The following is a 20,059-nucleotide window of genomic DNA, read 5'->3' as shown; positions in this document are numbered from 1 at the left end:
GATTGCACAGGCTGGTTGGTCATTTGCTGCTGTATACACTGAGCTGCATTAGCTTGTCTCTGCTTTCCTGTTAAAATAACAGGTGGAAATGGGGAGAATCACTGTGGTAACCCTTTCAGTGTGTGCACTTTTCATGAGCCTTTGAGAGCACAACATTTGCTTGGATCTTGTATCTCTAGTAGCTTCCTGAAACAAACTGGTGTGATTTAGGTTGTGCTGAAGAAAAAGAAAAGCATCTATTTCAGCATATTATCCATGTGCAGTGAGGCACTCCTAGCAAACCACAGTTTAGCTCAGAGAGAGATGCTGTGTGAAGAGGGCTTGGACTCATCCTTATTAATGAAACCAAGACCCAGAGCTCTGAATTGGCCCACTGTCTCGCAGAAAATCCAGGATCCCAAGAGAACCAAGCAGCTTTTTACAGTGCTTGTGCTTTTCTGTTCATTCACAGTTTGTTTGTTAGATGTCATTTGCATGAATAGTCAAACAGTGTTTTAATTCTGTTCCATCAATGTTTTCAAGCCAAGTCTCCCTTTGGCACACAGCAGCGATACAGTTATTCAGTTACTCAGCTATTGTTAAAAGAGGCTTAGGTTAAATTCTGGAAGTTAATGAGAGAGCGGTGTGCACCAATTTGGATTATGCTTTATGAACTAATTAAATACTTATTTACATGCTGTGTTTACTGTCCTCTATACACAGCAGTTTTTGTTTAATACTCATTTCATGTGCAGGTAATTTACAGCTTATTTCAGCCTCATATCCTTGATGTGAGTGCTCTCTTCCCACTACACAAAGAGGGAGGCAAATTAATATCCCTTTCTCTCTTGACAACAAGGCTGTTTTTCCTGGGTGAAAGAATTTTTGTAAAGCAAAATGTGTTTATGTCTTACCTCTTCACAATCTGTGTTCAGCAATGGTCTTCAAATAAGAGAGTTTTTAAAATATCAGAATATAGAGTTAGTCTCCTGAAGTCCTATTTAAACATGCAAAGAGATGATTTCTAGAGGAGTTGTTTACAAAGCAGATCTGAACATAATCAGCTCCTTCTACACCACAGTGGAAACAGAAGCCCCTGAAGCCACTCATAGCCATGGGCTCCTCATCCACCATCTCAATCCAAGGATCTACTTGCTCATCAACCAGGAATGAGCCTGGATCCCAGGCATCCCCCAGAAGGTTCCCCAGGTGCCCTGGAGGGTGTGAGCCTCCTCCTGGAGCTGGTTCAGCAGGACACTCAGGACTGTTGAAAACTTGGATGCCTACCAGGCATAAAATAAGGCTCTTCTGTCAAAAAATACTGATGAAACGAATTAAAATTCACTTTAAAATGTCAGTGGGGATTGCTTAGCAAAACCTACACTGATGTATTTAATTTTAATGATTTTTGAAGAGTTAAAATATGGGCCATTAAAACTGGGGCTGATTGAAGTAGCAGGACATGTTTCAAATGAAAGGTTCCTTGAAAGTTATTTATTAGCTTGAAGTAATGAATCTAGTTTGCAGGAATAAATGAAATCTAGGTCCAGCCAGCAAAACAGTTCAGTTTGGTGCAACCTTTACCAGGGGAAGGGGGTTTAAGGAAAGGAACTTGCCTTGCAGGGATCTCATCTGCCTCTTCTAATTTGTAAAGCTAAACCCTTGCCATTTGGCCAAGTCTCATGCAGTCTTCATCACTGAATTCTTAAATCAGCCTCTTTAACAGTTAATGTTTGCCCAGCTTGCTTGTAGCAGTGTTTCCTAAGTAATCATTATTCATCCACATTTCATTCTCTACTCTAAATATTTACAGTTTTCTTTTCAGTGTTCCTGGGGTGATTTCCCCATGCGCATGTTGAGTTATGTCGCTCCACTATTAAAAATAAAGAAGACACTTTTAATTTGTTGGCATTTTGTAGCTTTTGTTCTGCTTGCAAAGTTTAACACTGATGAGTTTTGACACACAATAAAGCCAGCCCATGTGCCTGAGCAGCTTTTTGGGGGAGGCACATCCTCTTGGCAGAGTGAGATGTGATGGGTCCCCGATGGAAGAGTTACAGGGTGCAGCTGAGCTGATCTGGTGAATGGCTCTCTGGAGAGAGGTCTTATCTCTCTGCTCACTCATCCCCTTCCCTGTGAATGGTCCTGCTCAGCAGAGAGACATTTGGGATTTTGCCTGTGTTGCTGTGCTCCAGGCTCCAGTGGGCACACATGGGTCAGCTCGGCTGCATCCTGTAGGTGCACCACAATACCTCCAAGTCCAGTTAGGCTGGCACTTTTATACCTGTCAACACAAAGTCTCTGATTATATATTTATTTTAAATGATTCCCTAAGTTATGACCTGTTGGGAGGCTGCAATAGAGTTTGGAAAAAATCCCATTCCCTCTCTCATTAGGGGAATTCTTCATGTTTTAAATATGATCACAAAGGGGTGTCTGGCCTAATGACAGAGCATAAAAGGTCCTGGCTGTATCACTGCCTTCATAGTTACCGTTGTTAAAGTGCTGAACTCTTTTGCAGGTTAATGAAATTTATCATGATGAGTCCCTGGGTGCTCACATTAACGTCGTCTTGGTGAGGATAATCCTGCTGAGCTACGGCAAGGTAAGGAAAGGTTAATTTAAAAGGAAGATATCAATATCTGTAGACTTCATTCTTTTATGGACAGTGTAGTTACTGGTGACATGTATAGGTTTTGTATTCTAATTCACATATAGTATCCTTACCAGGCTATGAATATAAAGAACTTTCATGTTTATATATATATCTGTTTATTATTTGAACTTTACGTTTCAAATAGTTTCAATTTCTTCTGTGTTTTCTCTGCGTCATTTGAAGTTACTGCTTAGCTCTGGCAGTTTGTCTTTTCAGATTTGTTTGGAATAGTCCATGAAACATAGAGAACATTTTGGTTCCTAGAGAAAACACAATGTGTTCTGGTAGAACTGTATGTAAGTAACAGTAAACACAAGGTCAGCTCTGCAATATTCTGAGGGCTACAGCCTCTTTCTAAGAGCTCATTTATACTTGTGCTTATTATCAGTGGAACTACACATGTGCTTAAAGTTAAATGGGAGCCCTCTGGAATAGGGGCCAGAAGACAAGAGCTCTGCAGATCAGATCTGTATTTAAGAATATCAAGTGTTCTTTCTCTCAGTGGAAGGGGTTGCTCCACAGGCAAAACTTGGGTAAAGAGGAAAAAAATGTTAAATGGGTTTCAAAAGTATTGATCTGTTCAGTACCTGTGTCCTGTTAATTGGCAAGTCAACACCAGATTCCATGGAAACAGGAATAGGACATGTCAAGTATGTTAATAACTACTTGGGTTAAGGACGTGATTTTAGTGCTCTCCAATGCAGCATCGTGCCCAGCTGCTCAGAGCAGGATGTTAAAGTCTAATGCACCTTCCTGTAACTGGAGTTGCTGGCATTTGCATGTTCATGTAGTAAACCTGGATTCTGGATGACTCCATGTCTGTTCATGTAAGTGGCTGGAATGCTATCAGCAAAAAGCCAGTGCAGATGGTGTCAGGGGAGAAGCTCCACTGGCATTCACCAGTTTACCCTGCTTGACATCAGCTAAGAATTTTCCTCCCTGGTGCAAATGAGGGAGCTCTGAGGTTTAGTCTGGACTTTGCTGGAGACTGATTACCTGGATTTGGGTTAAATCGTTCTGTTGGGCTTCCCCATCTGAGAACTCAACACACCAATCCATCTCTGCTTTTCCTGCAGTGATGATGATGATGTAGTTACGCATTTTGGATAAGCTTAATCAGATGTATGTCTTAAAACAAAAGGTTAAAAAGGTCATATTTGCCATTTTGTGACTGAAAGTTCATGTAGTACGTGGTTAACATTGAATTACAAAATAGTTGAAATATCCTTGTGATTGCTATAATGGCAAAAATTTGATTGCAGATTGACTAATAAATCTCATACAAATCTGATGTTGCAATAGTGGTGGAAGCCAGCAGAATCAGTGCATGGGCTAGCCACTTCTTTGCAGTCCTTAGTTCCTGGGTATTTCATAATTTTTATGTGTGTCCATCTTTGGCCTTCTAGATCTCCACCAGTCTGAGCTCTGGTAACTTCTGCCAGTCTCCTGATGGCAGGCAGTAGCTCCAGCAGTCATCATTCCATCTTAAGGCTCTCTGTTTTCTCGTCAAGAGCAAAGCCTTGTCCATTTATAATTTGCAAGTTATCTGTTTCATATTTAGAGAGGAGAGTTGGGGTGGAGGACAGAAGCCACCATTTTTTGTTGTGTCTTTGGCCACATTACAAAAGCAGCATTTGCAGGTCTGTGTAATCTGCTTGTGGATTTTCTGCTTCTGGGTTCTCCATCCATAATCTGCAGTGGACAGTGCTTTAGCTTCTGAGTTGTCCTGGTTTCAGTGGAATAATTCTACTGTCACAAGCTTGCCCTAAGATAATTTTTCCTTGCATTTCCATATCTGATTCTTGTTTATGTGAAAGACAATCTATGGCTTTCTAAAAATAGTGAAATCTATATGTAAAAGATATAATTTCACAGCTCTTTTTCTTTATAGTGTAGGGACCTGCATGCCATGGCTGTATAAGAATACATCCTTTTCTGTTCATGTTCTTAAAGCTCCTGATCAGAGGACTAGTACCAGGGAGTAGAAGGTGAGATTTTTCTTTAGAGGTTTGGGATAATTTAGCAGTGGCAAAACAGAGAGAGAAGTGTATAGTTCTTAATTTCTGAACCTATTCTGGGGAATTAAACCAAAGGTTTTGTTACTTTACTATCCTCCACACCAGCACTAACAATTTTTAGGAATATATGTATTCAAAGTACATAATAAAAAGAAGGACACATGTCCAAGTTAATGCAGTGTATGAATGAAGCAGCCTGATGGCTTCACAACATGAAAATGTTATCCCAGTCTTGTCTGAGTAAGCATCTCTTTTGAAAGCATGGAGTCATCTTCAGATTCATTTGCTTCACTGCAGGCAATTTATATATATTATCAAGGGTGCCATTTAAATAATCATAATAATTACATTATGGTTCTGTAATTGATGAAGTATGTACCATCAACGTCAGGTTTATGACAGCACTCTCAGCTATTGCCAATTCTCCACCCCTGAGCAGCCTTCTACTGTATTGTGGGCTTTTTTAGAGGATTATATTATTTTATACAATATGTCATCTGTTGATAAGAATAATATAGACAATACTTGAGTTGCATAGCAACGAACCTTTCTTGCTTGAAGGTACTCCACTCCTTCAAATGTACTTATTTTTTAATATTCTCAAGCACAGGCAGCTCTACATTCAGAAGTTTCAGTAATTTCAGGAATAGCGTTAATTGCCCTGGTAAAATGAAAAAACGTAAGATATTCCTTGGTGATCACATGCTGAAATTACTTCAGGGACGAATTCAAAAGATTTGACATGGTTTTATTGAATTGGCACTTTGTGTGAGTTCTCACCTCAGGACTTGCAGGGGGTGGCAGGTTGAGCCCTGCCAAGAGCACCAGGCTTGGGTGATGAGTTTGGGGAGCAGGCAGAGTGCAGCTGGGCTGGGCTGGGGTAGGTTTGCAGGACTTTCCAGGAGCTGCCAGCCCTTCCCTGACTCCCCACTTTTCTCTTAGTACTTCCATCAAATGATGTACCAGAGACTGATGTGAAGGCTTCAACTGTGCCTTGCTGCTGCCCACTCATTTATCAATTCCATCATTAGGATAGAAAAATCTGTTCTGCAAAGGCTGCTCCATATCTCTGTTGGCTTCAGAAACCACAATGCATTTCTCTGCATTTTCTTGATATTGACTTCCAAAGTCGTAGGCTTTTTGATGTGATGAGATACTGCAAATAAGTAAACAGGGTACATGCAGTGCATTTTTCTTCAAATGGGAAAAAGATGAGCTGGCTCGCTTCTGCCTTTTTGACTTCAGTAGTAGGAAGATTGGTTCCAAATTTTGGCAACTGCAGATACATTTGAGATTAATATAATTCAATGTTTGTGCGAATTATTCCACTTAGGCCTATTTTGGTTGTAACAGCTCTGTAATCCAGCTAGCTCTAGAATACTCAGGGAAATAAGCAAAGCAACCACGAGCATCAAGTGCAGAGGAGGTTGCAAGAGATGAGCTGAGCATGCATTTAAAAACCCTGACTGGTTATTCTATAATTTGTTTGGAAACATTTAAATACTGAGCACTGCATAAAATCCTCTCATCGCCTCTTTGAGGTGAATGAATAAAGATTATTATTCCCATTTTACAGCTAAAAAAACAAAGATGTTAAGTGTTATTTTCCAAGGCCACACGGAAGGCCACTGGCAGGCTGGGGATAAGACCTCATAAATTCCTGGCTGCAGCCCCACGCTCTGTCCATTGACAATGGTGACTCTGTGTGCAGATGAGCTGCCCTTGCACAGCGCAGAGGAAAGCACATGTTAGCTGGGATGGATGTAATTAATAGAGTGATTAATGAAAAAACTCTTGGAAGGAATTTTGCAGGAACTGCAGGGGTTTCAATAAATGTGGCCACCTGAGGATTTGTGAGGGTTATTTCTTGGGAAATGTGAAAGTGGAAGTGCAGGACATCCCTGAGCTCCCCTCTGACACTATGCACAGCCTGAGTGACCTGTACTCGGCCTGGAGCAGGCTGGGATGGGCTGATGGTGCTGAGTCTGCTGTGTAGCATCTGGAAATGCAACCAACAGGGAGAGAAAACCCACGTCAGCTGTAAACCAGTTTTGGCCCCAGAACAAGTGGTTGGACTCTGACTATGTGTTAACTTGGTCAGAGTGAAAGAGGAGCCTGACTGCCAATGCAGAGAGCCTTTCAAATAGCTTAGGGGAGGGAAGAAAACCCAAATGACTTTGAGGTGGCAGTTCAGGGTGGATGCCTGCAATCTAACTGGACAGGACTGTTCAACTGAGAAGGATTTTTCAATTGTGTGTGTCTGAGATATTAGCAGAGCTCCTGCTGCCTTCATTTGGGACAAGACTTTACCTTCGATCTTTTCATAAAATGATGCTCTCTTTATCTCTGCCATCTGACCTTTTCATGTCTAAGCTTGATGCAAGCAGGGGAGATGTTCTTGGTTCAACCAGGGTGGGAAGTGCTGGTTCAGTCTGAGTCAGGTTCTTCTCTCTGTTTCCCAGAGGGTAGCCCTGGAAGCACAAATCAGGTTTATCCCTGAAATCTGGTGTTTTGCTGTTGACCCTGAAAGGAAAGGGATGATCACCTCCACTTATCTCTGCTTCTCCCAGAAAGGTGCAAAGGCTCTGGCTGAGAGCACCTGTGCCTGGCAGTGCAAGGAGGTTGTTAGCTGCACATTAGGGACATGGAACATCTTTGCTTGGAATGGACCTCTGGACATCATCTAGTCCAACCCCCCTGCTCAAAGCAAGGTCACCTGGAGCAGGTTGTGCAGGACCTTGTCCAGCTGGGTTTTGAATATTTCCAGAGACTCAACAACCTCTCTGGACACTCCTTCCCAATGTTTGGCCACTCTTAAGGTAAAATTACAGTAACACTCCTGAAGGCTCTTTTCCTTGCCCGTTGCCTCTTCTCCTTTCTCTGGATACCGCTGAGAAGACTCTATCTCAGTCATCTTTATTCCCTGCCCCTGCCTAACTATCCACTGAGAGTTTCCTGAGCCTCTTCCAGCCTCTCTTTGCATTTTATCATGAATGTGAGTTGAGTATCTTATTTTTCCACTGACATTGGTAGATGCAGAAGACCTGAAAGAATCAGCAGGAATCAAGCTCTTGTCTTACAAATGTGTCTGAAGATGGAGTTGTTGACCCCAGCATTTGGCCATATCCAGTAACCAGTTCTGCACAGGCTGAGCTGCAAGGCCAGAACCTACATATTATGTAGCATTCTGGCAGCTGTTCATATTTTTGCACTGTTTTCATATGTTTAGGGTGGGGATAAAGAGAAGAGCTATTGCCCCTCCTGTTTTTTATCTGGGTGAATTGTTGAATTCCCTTATTTATATATTAGACTCAGAGCCTGTAATTTCTTGGTGTATTTTGTTGGGACCTTGAAGAATTTGGAGCTGGCTGATAGCATAAACAGTGCTTTGTATTCCTGATCTGCTTACATTCATACAGAATTAGAGACTGAAAAATGTTTACAAACTGCTGCCATAAGAAAGCTTTATAAATCCTTTGAATGCAGAATGACAGTTTGCTGAATGAGCTATTTTTGTTAGTTTGGTTACCATGGACATTAAATAATTGTATTTATTTATCTTTGGCTTGTCTTGTTCAGGATGACAGAAGAATATAGAAGATCTAATCCAATATCTAGTGAACAATAGAAGTGCCAAGTAGAAGCAATGTAAACAGTGTGTTTTGCAGAGACTTTACACATTCAGGAAGGGAAATTCCTATGTTAAATTGTTTCCTGAATGTGTGCACTGCTATGGTCCAACTTTTGCTACCATAGTTTGAAGCCTGTCATGCTAAGAGTATTTCTGCTCCTCCTGGAGCTACTGAAGAGCTGCAAAGCTTTCTCCATTGGTACTCTTGGAGCACCACCTAATGGATGACTTAGGAAAGGTCCCAAGCTTCTGACGCCTAAATTTCTTATGTTGTTATCATAAAGTACCTGCTCATCATCACTTTTGCAAAGTTGTACCCAGTGATGCCAAATAGATAAATAAAACAGTTGTTTAAGGGGAGCTGCCATTCTGTGTGTGATACCAGTGTGTCTTTCACATGGGCTGGCAACTTGAACATTCTTGAAATGTTTGGGTAGAATATAGACTAAATTTGCAGGTTTTTCCGAAAAAACTTTGAAATTGTTAAAGAAAAGAAAATTTCCATATTTCTTCCTTGCCCCACACTCTCCACAAGTATTTGAAGGACTTTCCAGTCAGCTTCATGAATGAATTGTTCTTCAGTGTGTTCCTATGAAAGAACTGAACATCACATTGATAACTTCCCAAAGGATGAGACAGTATCAAAGAAATTTCAGAGACCTCTCTAATGGCTTTCAACCATTTCTTATTACCCTGCTTTTCCACTTTGTATGAATTCAGTTGCCTTCTATTTTTGTGGGGGGGGTTTTTTGTTTGTTTGTTTTTTGTTTTGTTTTGGGTTGGTTTTTTTTGCTGCTTCCATCTAAGAAGGAAGGAATTGGGGAAGAAATGAAGGCAGAATAAAAAAAAAAAAAAAAAAAGAAGGGATATGTATGCACACCATTGGTAGATGTTGAGTTTCCCAGGGAAGAGGCCTCAGCTAGTTCTGTAGGGCAGACTGTCCTCGTCACCCTCTGTGGTGCCCCCTCCCCTGGGGGATGTTTTCCCAGCTGAGCCCTTTCCACTTCTTGGCCAACATCTCCATCTGTTTCCATCAGCAGTTCACAGATTTTTTTGCTTTTCTTGCTGTGAGAAGGAAAGTTTCTCTTTCCATTGGCAGTTTTCCTGCTGATCAGCTGAATAATGCTCTCCACAGGCCTGCTGTCCTGCTTGGAAAGAGGTCCTTCCCAGCCAGGTCTGAGCTCCCAGCCAGCTGCAGGACCTGCGTGTTCCTGGCACTGTGGGCACTTTGCTGGCCAAGAGTAACACCTACACCTCTTCTCCATGTGCAGCCTTCTGGCCCCCAAACTTCCCTGTTTGCAGTGTGACAAAGAGGGATTTTACCTTACAGTCCTTATTGCTGTACACAGCTCATCTCTTGTCCTCTTTCTCATTTGCTTTGTGCATTTAATAAGTGGTTGGGCTCTCCTGTGTCTGATGAAAGCTCACATTGACTTCCAAGAGAAAATATTATTAAGTGTTATCTGATATCTCTAGAAGAGTAATTTTTGGACAACATCCTTCTAAAACATATGACATCTGCCCTGTCTACTAACAAGCTCTGCCTGGTTCCATGATTTTCTAAGCTCCTTTCTTTGAGGACAGCAGCATTTATCTGTAAAGGCAAGGCAGCTGGAAAAGAGGATAAAATTCTATATAAAAGCATGCCTTGCTTAAAAAATCTTTGATCCAAAGGCCGCTGGAGCCATGGACATTCCTTGAAGCAAAACACTACCTCTAATTCCCTTCCATGGCCATACCATTGCCTACTGTGAGGAGACCATGGTGTTTGTGGTTCTTCAGTCTCAGCCAGTGCAGTTGCACACCACAGTGAGTTTGACTCACTGTCAGACTAATGGTTCACTGTTCATGCAATATTTGCTGTTGGTACTGTTGAAGCCTTTCTGATTGGAAAGTCTTTGACAAATTGCAGAAAGTGGCCTTTCAGGTGAAAATTTGCTAGGAATCAAGTGGGTTTCTTTTTTCAAGCTGCTGCATTACAGTGAGGAGGGACAAGAGATTAGTGACTAGATGATTTGAATGCTCAGTGGGCTTGGCGTACTCAGCAGGCAATCTGAGTTTTTCATCTCACTCTTTGAAGTCCTCCTCACTGACAGGACCTCAACTTGCTACTTATATTCATAGCACATGGACACTCAAAATAATTTACTTCCTACTGGCTGTCTTGTTTCCCAGCACAAAGAGCAGTAAGGCTGAGTTTTATGATGTTAAAATTGTGTCATTGGCGAAGACGTTAGGTCAGCTGAAACATGATTTATAGGACTTGTGTGTTCTCAGTTTCCCCTCTTATGCCAAAGGGTTTTTTTTTTCATTCTCCCCATTGTGTTGGACAGATGACATATGACAGAGGAAAGCTATAAAGCAGTGGTTATTAGGAAATCATTAATGTTTTATTTTCTGTGCTTTTTGCTGATCATGCAAATTCAAGATTTCTGTGCAAATAATTGGATACCCTTAAACAAAGCATGAGTTGATCGGGTGTATGTTTTCATTGTTTTCTGATCAATGTGTCTTACATGATGTAATTTTCATTTGGTAGAACATACACAAGGAGGTCATTATGAATAAGAAACTATTAGCAAAGAGTTCACAACTGGAGGTTTCTCAACTTCATTTTACAGCATTCTTTGCTTTTGAGTCTTGCAGTCAGATTTTTCACTGAGTTCCGTGAAAGGAGTGATCTCTTTTGTGCTGTTTCGAAGAAATAAGAAGAGTGGTGATGATGTAGATAAGTTCTGTGTGTGTTTGCTTGTTTGTTTCTGTTTGACCACAGATGGATGTTATTAAAGACCTTCAGCAGTAGTAAACCTTGTTTAACTGACTAGGATTTTTGCTTGAAGAGCCAGGATTTTGCCCTGTATTAGTGACTCTAAGTTTGTTTAAGTATGTTCTTATAAATATACAAAGATTCAATAAAGGCACCACAACTGTCCCACCATTTAAAATACAGTTATTAGTTCAATTTCCAAGAGAATTATGGCTGGAAGCAGTATGATCCAACACAGGATTACATTACAACTTTTTCATTCCTCAGTGGTATCAGAATCCAAACTGCGCCTATTTGGTTTATAAATTTGTTTTCCTGAACATTTGCAGAATTGTAATATCTTAGTTTTGCCAAAATCAGACCTCAGATTGGCAGACACTTCTTTTATCAATTCCAGTTGTTCTTGCACAACCCTTTGAGGATTTTCTTTTTCATGTAGTCAATACTCTATGTACTCCATCATGCACTCAATTAGAGGGCATGTCAAATACATCTGTATTTAAACATGAATTGTATTACTGCTCTCTTATTTTTGGCTTAGGCTAAGTTTTGCTCTACATTAAGTATTTTGGAATGACAAATGCTTGCAGTACAGTATAGCATCTGAATTGTAGTGGGTTTTGTTATGGTTACAGTGTTGTCATGGTAATATAATTTTTGCAAATGAAAAGCCAAGGTTCACATATGTAGTTCTTACAAATCCTGGAAGGCCTGGGACAGGTCAGTTAGTCATACATTTTATAGTATCCCACATACAATAAGCTTTCTAAAGTCTTAGCAGCGCACAATGTTAAGCAGAATTATCTGGGACCTTTCTTCAATAGTACTAAGAAAGTACTATTGCAAAAAAAAAAAGGCAAATGTAGTAGTTAGATTTTAAAATACTTTTCTCTTGCTCAAGAGAACTGTCCTTTGCACCTCATCTAACACATCAGCTCACTGGAGCCAGCCAAGCTGTGTCAGTTCACCACTCATGTAACGTGTGGTTTACATGGAGAATGGCATCCCACACTGGGAAGTTCTGTGTTCTACCTTCTGAATGATCTTCAGATGAGTAATGGGATAAAGAAAATGCAATTTAAAAGACAGTCACTGAGAAAGTCCATTTCTGGAAGTAATGATTAAAGCACAGCTGAAAAAGTAGACTTAGTTTTACACAGACAGAGCACCCAGGACTGTGCCAAGGTCTGACAGAACAGCCTTGACAGCTCAGTTTCATGACAAAAGCAGATGATGAGCAGGGCAGGGCAGCTGTTGTGATTGGCTTCCCTTGGCCATTAGGCATTCATTACTATTCCCCACACTGGGTCAGTCTCTGCTGGTTGAGACCTGCTGTGGTTCCAACAGGGACATGAACTCCATCAAAAACTGTATATCCAGACTGAAGTGATGGTAAAGAGACCATAAAGTGATGTGAACTGGTACCAGGGTGGCATAGAAATAATTATGAGTGCACAACCCAGTATCAGTTTTGTCATAAAAATACACATCTTTTTATTTCTCTTATTTCTTTTTCTTTTGTTATATCTTAGATCTCATTAAATGCAGAAATTGTAATCTAACCATGAACTTTAGTTATTTTCTTGCTTTCTCAATCCAGTAAAATTTGTTTCTGAAGTGTAAGTATCTCTTAATTAGGACCAAACTTGTAATGGAAATGGGATGTTTAGTCAAGTGCCTGAAAAAGTTGGGAAAAAAATTACCCACGCTTTTAATAACTCCTGGTGTCTTCATTTTTCTGTGTGTGTGTGCAGTCAATGAGTCTGATAGAGATTGGGAACCCCTCACAAAGTCTGGAGAACGTGTGTCGCTGGGCGTACTTGCAGCAGAAACCCGACACGGGGCACGCCGAGTATCACGACCATGCCATCTTCCTCACCAGGCAGGACTTTGGTCCCTCGGGCATGCAAGGTGTGTGTCTGGCTTTGTTTTGCATTGGCATTTATCACCGAGCCAGGCTAGCCATCACAATTTTAATTGTGTATCTTTTGCTTAGCTGTGCTCAATGCTTTCTTTCCCCAAGAGCTCCGGATTGGGCCATTTTCAGTTGTAACTGCTTCACTTATTATTTTATCCTTTCTTACTGATTACTTATTGGATCATTTCTGTGCTCTTACTGAAGCCAAGAAAATGGGATCCATATGTAAACAGTCCTAAAAATGCTCAAAGATTAAAGAACAGATTTTGTGTTTAAAAAGTTCCAAAGCTGTTACTGCTTTACAGCCGAATTGCCAAGAAATGTTGTTATGGAGAGCTCTGGAACAGCAGGGCCAAGCGCTGTCCACTTTTTCCTTTTTTTCAGACCTCTGCCTCCTATTAGATCAGGTTTTTCACCAGAGGGGAGAAATCTCAGAGCTTTCCCATTCATTTTGAGTTGGTCAGAACTGCTGTCCACACAGGGCTGGGGTGTTTCTCCCTGAGGGCAGGAACTGCATTGGGCTCCTCCACACAGCAGCAAGTGGTGTTCTTTGCCTCTTTGTCTTATGCACCTAGAAAAATCAATTGTAGGGCAGTCCAAGGGGTGCTAAGAATTTCCTTGGTGAGCCGGGAGGTTTTAATTTGTTCAACAGGCTGTTTTCTTCTGTTTCATAGATGAAGGAGCACACTGTTAAATGTTTGGGGGAAGAGGTCTTGAGAGGACCACTTCAACTATATTTGTGTCACAACCAAAGACAGATGCTCACCCTAGAGCTTCCCACCATGTTGCCTCTCCAGACTTGTTAATTTTCTGAAATGCTTGGTGTTTCTCACAGGCTATGCTCCTGTCACTGGGATGTGTCATCCTGTCCGGAGCTGCACTCTCAACCATGAGGATGGTTTTTCATCTGCATTTGTGGTGGCTCATGAAACTGGACATGTGTGAGTACAACTGAACACCTGTACTGTACCTTAAATGGTTTCTGGTACAGACAAATGCTGATGACATTGGAGAGATGCAATTGATGTTAAGAAACAATATTCAGGGTTAGCTCTGGTTTCAGGTCTCAGCTCTCACAAAGCTTTCTTTAAAATCTTAAGTAAGCCTTACATTTTGGGATTTTCAAATGGAAAAAAACTAATACCAAAATATCTTCCAGGGCTGCTGTGGGACTAGATTGAATGATGTATCATAGTCTCCTGGTGGAAATGTGAAGTACTCATAATAAAGAAATATGACTTCACTGAGTTAGTGGAACACAGTATTCTTGCAAGCAATCCATACTAAACAACTACATATGTATATGTTACTGCTGAAAAAGGAAACAATACTGAATAGAAGAGAGGTGCCAAGCACTGCAATTACAACTGTTCTATAAATCTCATATAAAAAGTGCAATCATTTCACTTATTGATATGATTTGAACAAATGACTGGCCAGCAGTTGTCAGAGCTTTGGTTTCTCCCAGATCTTTTTAGTTTCCCTGTTTGCAGAGAACTCCCACTGATTTCCCATTTTCTCTTTGGTAGAATAACAGTAACCAGAAGGCTTTTCCTGAATCGTTTCAATCTATTCTGTTTTCTCTAAGAAAGCCTGGAGGCCCTTTCTCTTTTTTTTTAAACAAGAAAGTGCCAAAATTTATTGAAATCACTATAAATGTCTTAATTAGACAGAAACATCTATTTGATATCCAGATAGTATTTAATTCCAGAATTTTTGAATTAGGATTAAAAAGAATACAGCATGAGCTTTGAAAGATACACCACTAAAGAAAGTTTGTAATCCCTCAAATCATATTCAGCCCCAATCTGTTAATTTGGTTTAACTATGGACAGATATTGCCCATATTAGTCCAATAGTGCTCATTAAAAAATGCAATATAAGATCCTAACAAAGGAAAGGAGAAAACATATTCATAATAAAACCAAAAAAATTTTTAAATATCTCTATCTTGAGATCATTTTCTAGAAAGCACCCATCACTTTCCAGGCTGTTTCACATTTAAACAATGTGGGATTGCTCCTGGGCAACAGCAGCAGCTTGTCTGAACTAGCTTTCTCTGTGGTGCCTTTCTTTTTTTCCATGCAAAGGACTAGCCTACAGTTGCACAATACTTTGAATTAAGCTAAGGTGTGATTTTTGAAGTTATATAAATTCCTGAATAGCTCTTGATTTGAGCATGGGTACATTTCTATTAGTATTCCTGGAGGGTGGGCTGGCTCAGTAATTCAGAAATGGATTCACATTTAGCTGTAGTAATTCACAAATGTGTGTGTTCACAGAAGTCCAAAGAAGGCATTTTTAGTTTTTTTGAAACTGGATTAGGCTAAGGGCATAAAAGTAGTCTCAAGGGTCAATCCTTCCATGTGGGAGTTACTCTTCACCTTCAGCCTCACCCTGTCTTATTTCTCATGACTTTGCTGATGTGAACAAGGGCTGTGGCACTTCAGAACCTTATTGGCATCGACCCCTGGTGCCACTGGGGAGGGGGAATCCCTGGGTCCCTCAGAGCCCAGCTGCAGTGTCACTGTTGTGTCTCTGTCGTTGCGGGGCAGTTTAGGAATGGAGCACGACGGCCAAGGGAACCGCTGTGGGGACGAGGTCCGCCTGGGCAGCATCATGGCCCCGCTGGTGCAAGCCGCCTTCCACCGCTTCCACTGGTCCCGCTGCAGCCAGCAGGAGCTCAACCGCTATCTCCAGTGAGTACTGCTCAGTGCCTTCTCCCCTTCCAGCAGGGAGCACGGGAGAACAGCTCTGCATCCAGCATTCAGTTTGATGTCAGTCCATTTTAAACTGGTCTCATTTCATTTGTGTCTGTTTATTTTCTGGACATTGAGGGTGTGTTTGCTGTCCTCTCAGGGGTTATGGAAGGTTAAGGAAGGCGCTGTTATGAACCTCATTGCTAACTTTCCTCCGTCCCAACTCTGACCTCTAACTGAGGGTTGACTTGGCCACCCAGCAGCATGGTGTCTGTCTTGCAGATATCACACTTGGCTTCAAGGGCTGTTTGTTGCTTATGATAACTGTCAGTGATGGGATGGTGCTGCCTAGAAAGGAAAATCTGTCCTTTAAATGCTCAGGGCTTGCTCTTACTACTCTTGACTTTAGTAGATATCTGAAGAGCCAACATTGTTCTAGAATTAGTTCTTAAGTTGTTAATTTTTCTTTCAGTGCCTTAAATGCAAAATCTGTTTAAACAGCTTTATCCATGTCCCTTGCCTTCCTTTTGGACCTAGCACTTCAGGCATTAGGCCTGTGCTGGAGACCCCTGACAAACTCTGTTGTTCATGACCATGGTTTCGCTCCTTACAGAGAAAAAACTTCCCCATGTTATGTGCAAGTTGTACCGGAAAATATGGGGAAACTACTACAATAAACAGCTGAAAACAAAGAGGAAAAAAGTACAGCAAAATACATGAAGTAACCATGAGTCAGTCTTTTTGTCAGTATTTTTATTATTGTAGCTATCTTAGGTGTGGCAATAAGGAATAAAAATACTGTGAGGGAAATGTGATTGTTTCAATTAGCAAGATCCTCCAGAGTTTTAGCCATTAAATAAAAATCATCTGGCCTAGAGGGCTGCTTTACATTCTTTTAAATACAACTATTTTTAAAATGTCTTATAACAAAGCAGAGCTATGGTTTGCTTTGAAGTAAATCTAACCTCAAAATTCTGCTTTCAGCTATTGGTATCTTCAAGGCAACCTTAATGATTGCCAGGATAGGCTCATGTATGGTGTCCTCATGTCTGTTAAATAACTGGGAGATATTTCAAAGATCCTGTGGACTGTGCTGGTGTAGTGAATTAACCAATACTTACGCTGTGTTAACCATTTGGTGGTACTGGCAGCAGTCCTTTGTCCTGACGTGACTTGGTCAGATGTAATTGTACAGCCTGTCCTCACTCCTTAGGAGCAGAGGAGAAACTTCCACATTCATCACAGAGAAAGGAAACTTAGTTTAAACTGTGGATGGAGTTGGGATCTATCAGGAGAAGCAGAGAGAGGGAACAAACCTGGGGGGTTAATGCAGGCAGTAAAGTTCACCTCTGCAAGTTTGAAAATGAATCACTGCTTCTCAGGGAGGACACAGGGAAACTCTAAGTTCAGTGATATTCTGGGCTGGTTACCCTGGCCTCTGCTTTTGAAACCTCACTTGAAAGACAGCTGCAGGCAGCAAGAAATTCCACAAATGGAAAATTAATTAAACTTTCTTTTCTTCTTGGTCTCACGTGTATTCTTCCTTTGATTCCTTTCACATAAGGAGCCTGGAGACTGATAGGAATTTACCTGCAAGCTAAATGGAAATTACATTGGAAGGGTTTCATAAAAAGATATGTAGAATCCATTGAAGGTGGATACGACATGCTAAAGTGAATGTGAGTGTAATTGCAATATTAGCTGCCCTTCAGGACCAGCATCTGAGAAATAGTAGGCTCTATTTTGCTTGGAACAAAAAGGCAACAAAACCACAAACACTGTGCAAGCCTCACAGCCCCATCTGTTCCTGTAATATTTTCCTGTTGCAGTTCCTATGATTGTCTGCGGGATGATCCCTTCGAACACGACTGGCCTTCTCTTCCACAGCTGCCAGGGATTCACTACTCCATGAATGAGCAGTGCCGCTTTGACTTTGGGCTGGGATACATGATGTGCACAGCTGTGAGTATTGAACTTTTGCTTCTGCTGTTTCTCATCCAGCAGTGGGCTAAGCGTCTCTGAAATGTCTTTAATAAGGACAGAGCAGTGAAGCCCACAAGGAAAGATGTTGTGCCTGCTTAGCTGTAAGCAAGGATTAACAACTGAATGTTGAAATATATGTTATTCTAAATGTCTCTTGGTTTGGTTTTTGTTTAAACTGGAGTTACAGAAGTAATTCTTGCGTTGTTTCATAAGTACCTGTAGTTTTCAAGTAAACAAACTTGCTGTGTTGTTGAACTTCCTTTTGCTGGCAGCTGGTTATTTTGCTACAAAATTCCCACCCAGATGTGAAGGAGATGGATTTGCTGCCACATCTCATAGTGTTAGCGCAGGGCAGCATGCTTTTGTTGATCCAATTTTATGGAAAGTGTGATGCATTTTCATACCTAGCAAGAGAAAATAAGCGTGACAACAAGTAAAACGACTTGAAGGGCTCTTGATGACATGGTTGGCTCTTCGTGCATGAGGAAAACAAGAGGCAAAGTCTAAATTTAAAGCAATGCAAGATTAGTGCTATTCTCAGTGGAATGGTGTCAGAAAATAGTGTTCTGCAGCAGGGCTGTGCCTCCCACCTCCAGCTCCTCAAGTAGAACAAAATATTAAATGGAAAGAGATGTTTTCAGCTGGTGGCAGCTGCTGACACATAACATTTCTGCTTTCATTCCCATCTGCAGGAATATATGTGCAGAGCAGTGTCCCTAGATAATGGATGAGAGCCTTCAGAGCATGAGCTGTAGTATTGTGTCTTGACACAATTCCCACTGATGCTGCCTTGGAAGAATGTCCCAGCCAAAGAGAATCTTTTCTTACAGCCCTTCTCCAGAGCCTGGGAGATGGAGGCTTTCTATTGTTCTTTGTTGAAAATAGCCAAAAGCATGTACAGACGTCATGTTTTAGTATGTTTTGAGATGGGTGGTTCTCATCCTATCCTATAGAAGCCTTTGCGTTGTAGGTAAAATGCTGATTTATTCATTGGATTGGGGCCTGATCTCCAATTTCTATCCCCTTAAGAAGAGGATTACAGCAGCTGAGCTACAGTGTGAGCAGCTCATTTCCATCTCCCATGAGTGCACAAGGATTTTTTGCTTTGTTTGCCAAATGAAACAGCCCCATTTGGAGAAGCTGCAAGAAAAGGCAGCGTGTGTCTCACTGCCTGGGGAAACTGGTTGGTTACTTGTGTTAAACTACTTGTGCCTGACTTTATTCCACCACATGCAGGTGGGATCTCACTCAGAGTCATGATTCTGTATGAAAGCTCAAATATTCAATCCACAGACATCACAGTGTTCCTCAAGGAATCAGTGCTAACAGCTGGCATTTTACACCTAGGAAAGGAACTCCTCCCCATCTGCAGCTTCTGTTGCAGTTTCCAGTGGGAGCTCTCTCAAAGCATCACCCACTCTGATTTTTCCTGTGTTCCAGTTCCGTACATTTGACCCCTGCAAGCAGCTGTGGTGTAGCCACCCCGAGAACCCCTATTTCTGCAAAACAAAGAAAGGGCCTCCGCTGGACGGGACCATGTGTGCACCAGGAAAGGTGAGAGCACACGTGTGTTCATGCGTGTTTGTGTGCAGTTGGGGGTGTTCCCCTCAAAATCAGGAGGAACAAGAGAAGAACCTGTCTGGAGGACCTGGGGTTTGCTGAGATGTGGAGCAAAGTCCTGAGTGCAAGGGCAGTGCTGAGCGTTAGCTCAGTTGGTCAGAGCACGGTGCTAATAACACATGGTTTGATTCTGCATGGGCCATTCACTCAAGAGCTGGACTTCATGATCCTTGTGGGTCTCATCCATCTCAGAATATTCTGTGGTTCTGAGCAGCCTGAGGGGAGGACACAGGGACAAGGGCTGGCACAGGGACAGGGGCAAATCCTGCATGGCCACTCTGGGACCATTAAATCCTGACCTCGGGCAGGTCATCGCAGTATCTGCAGACGGCTCTGTGCAAGTCTCTGTGGCAAAGCCAAAAACGGGGAAGTTTCCGCTCTGCTATGACTCTTTTGAGGTCAGGGTGTTGTTCTTGTGTCAGCAATGTTGCTGTGGTGCTGACTGACCTCCCAGTGCGGGGGTGCAGAGAGCAGTGGGGGCTGCAGACACAGCCAAGCCACAGGAGCTTCCCAGAGGGAAAGGATGGATGTGGGAGTTGAGTGCCAGCTAGAGAGAGCCAACATGACAGCCCAGAGGGACTGTGAAGAGAGAAGGGCAGGTTTGTGGAGGTGGATTTGCTGGTTTGATGAGGGCCAAGGGAGGCACGAGGAGCTGTGGAGGGATGGTGTGAGGTGGCAAAGGTTCAGAGAGCTCTGGCCGCTCAGCCACCACACTGGAGCTACTCCCAGCCCCAGTTATCCTCTGTGGACATCACACTCTGCTCAGAGTGGGTCTCAACTCCAAGTCC

At 41.9% G+C, this 20,059-nt stretch overlaps 1 protein-coding gene across 3 annotated transcripts in view; it reads left to right on the top strand.

The window, feature by feature from the left end:
- The window catches only part of ADAMTS2 (ADAM metallopeptidase with thrombospondin type 1 motif 2), a 172,015-nt gene that overhangs the window by 122,251 nt on the left and 29,705 nt on the right, over nt 1-20,059 (top strand). For 2 of the 3 annotated variants that reach the window (XM_085073648.1, XM_085073647.1), the window contains exons 5-10: nt 2,501-2,584; nt 12,806-12,962; nt 13,805-13,910; nt 15,525-15,668; nt 17,498-17,630; nt 19,092-19,205. In XM_085073648.1, the coding sequence (XP_084929774.1) occupies nt 2,501-2,584; nt 12,806-12,962; nt 13,805-13,910; nt 15,525-15,668; nt 17,498-17,630; nt 19,092-19,205 (738 nt within the window). Of the gene's footprint in view, nt 1-2,048; nt 2,214-2,500; nt 2,585-12,805; nt 12,963-13,804; nt 13,911-15,524; nt 15,669-17,497; nt 17,631-19,091; nt 19,206-20,059 lie in introns of those variants that run through there. The other variant, XM_085073649.1, reaches the window with a different exon arrangement.

The sequence above is a fragment of the Lichenostomus cassidix genome, chromosome 13, assembly GCF_008360975.1.
Source record: "Lichenostomus cassidix isolate B80296 chromosome 13, HeHo_3.0, whole genome shotgun sequence".
In the NCBI taxonomy this organism is placed as follows: Eukaryota; Metazoa; Chordata; class Aves; order Passeriformes; family Meliphagidae; genus Lichenostomus; species Lichenostomus cassidix.
The sequence above is the reverse complement of the archived record's forward strand: the minus strand, read 5'-3'. Positions and strand labels throughout refer to the sequence as shown.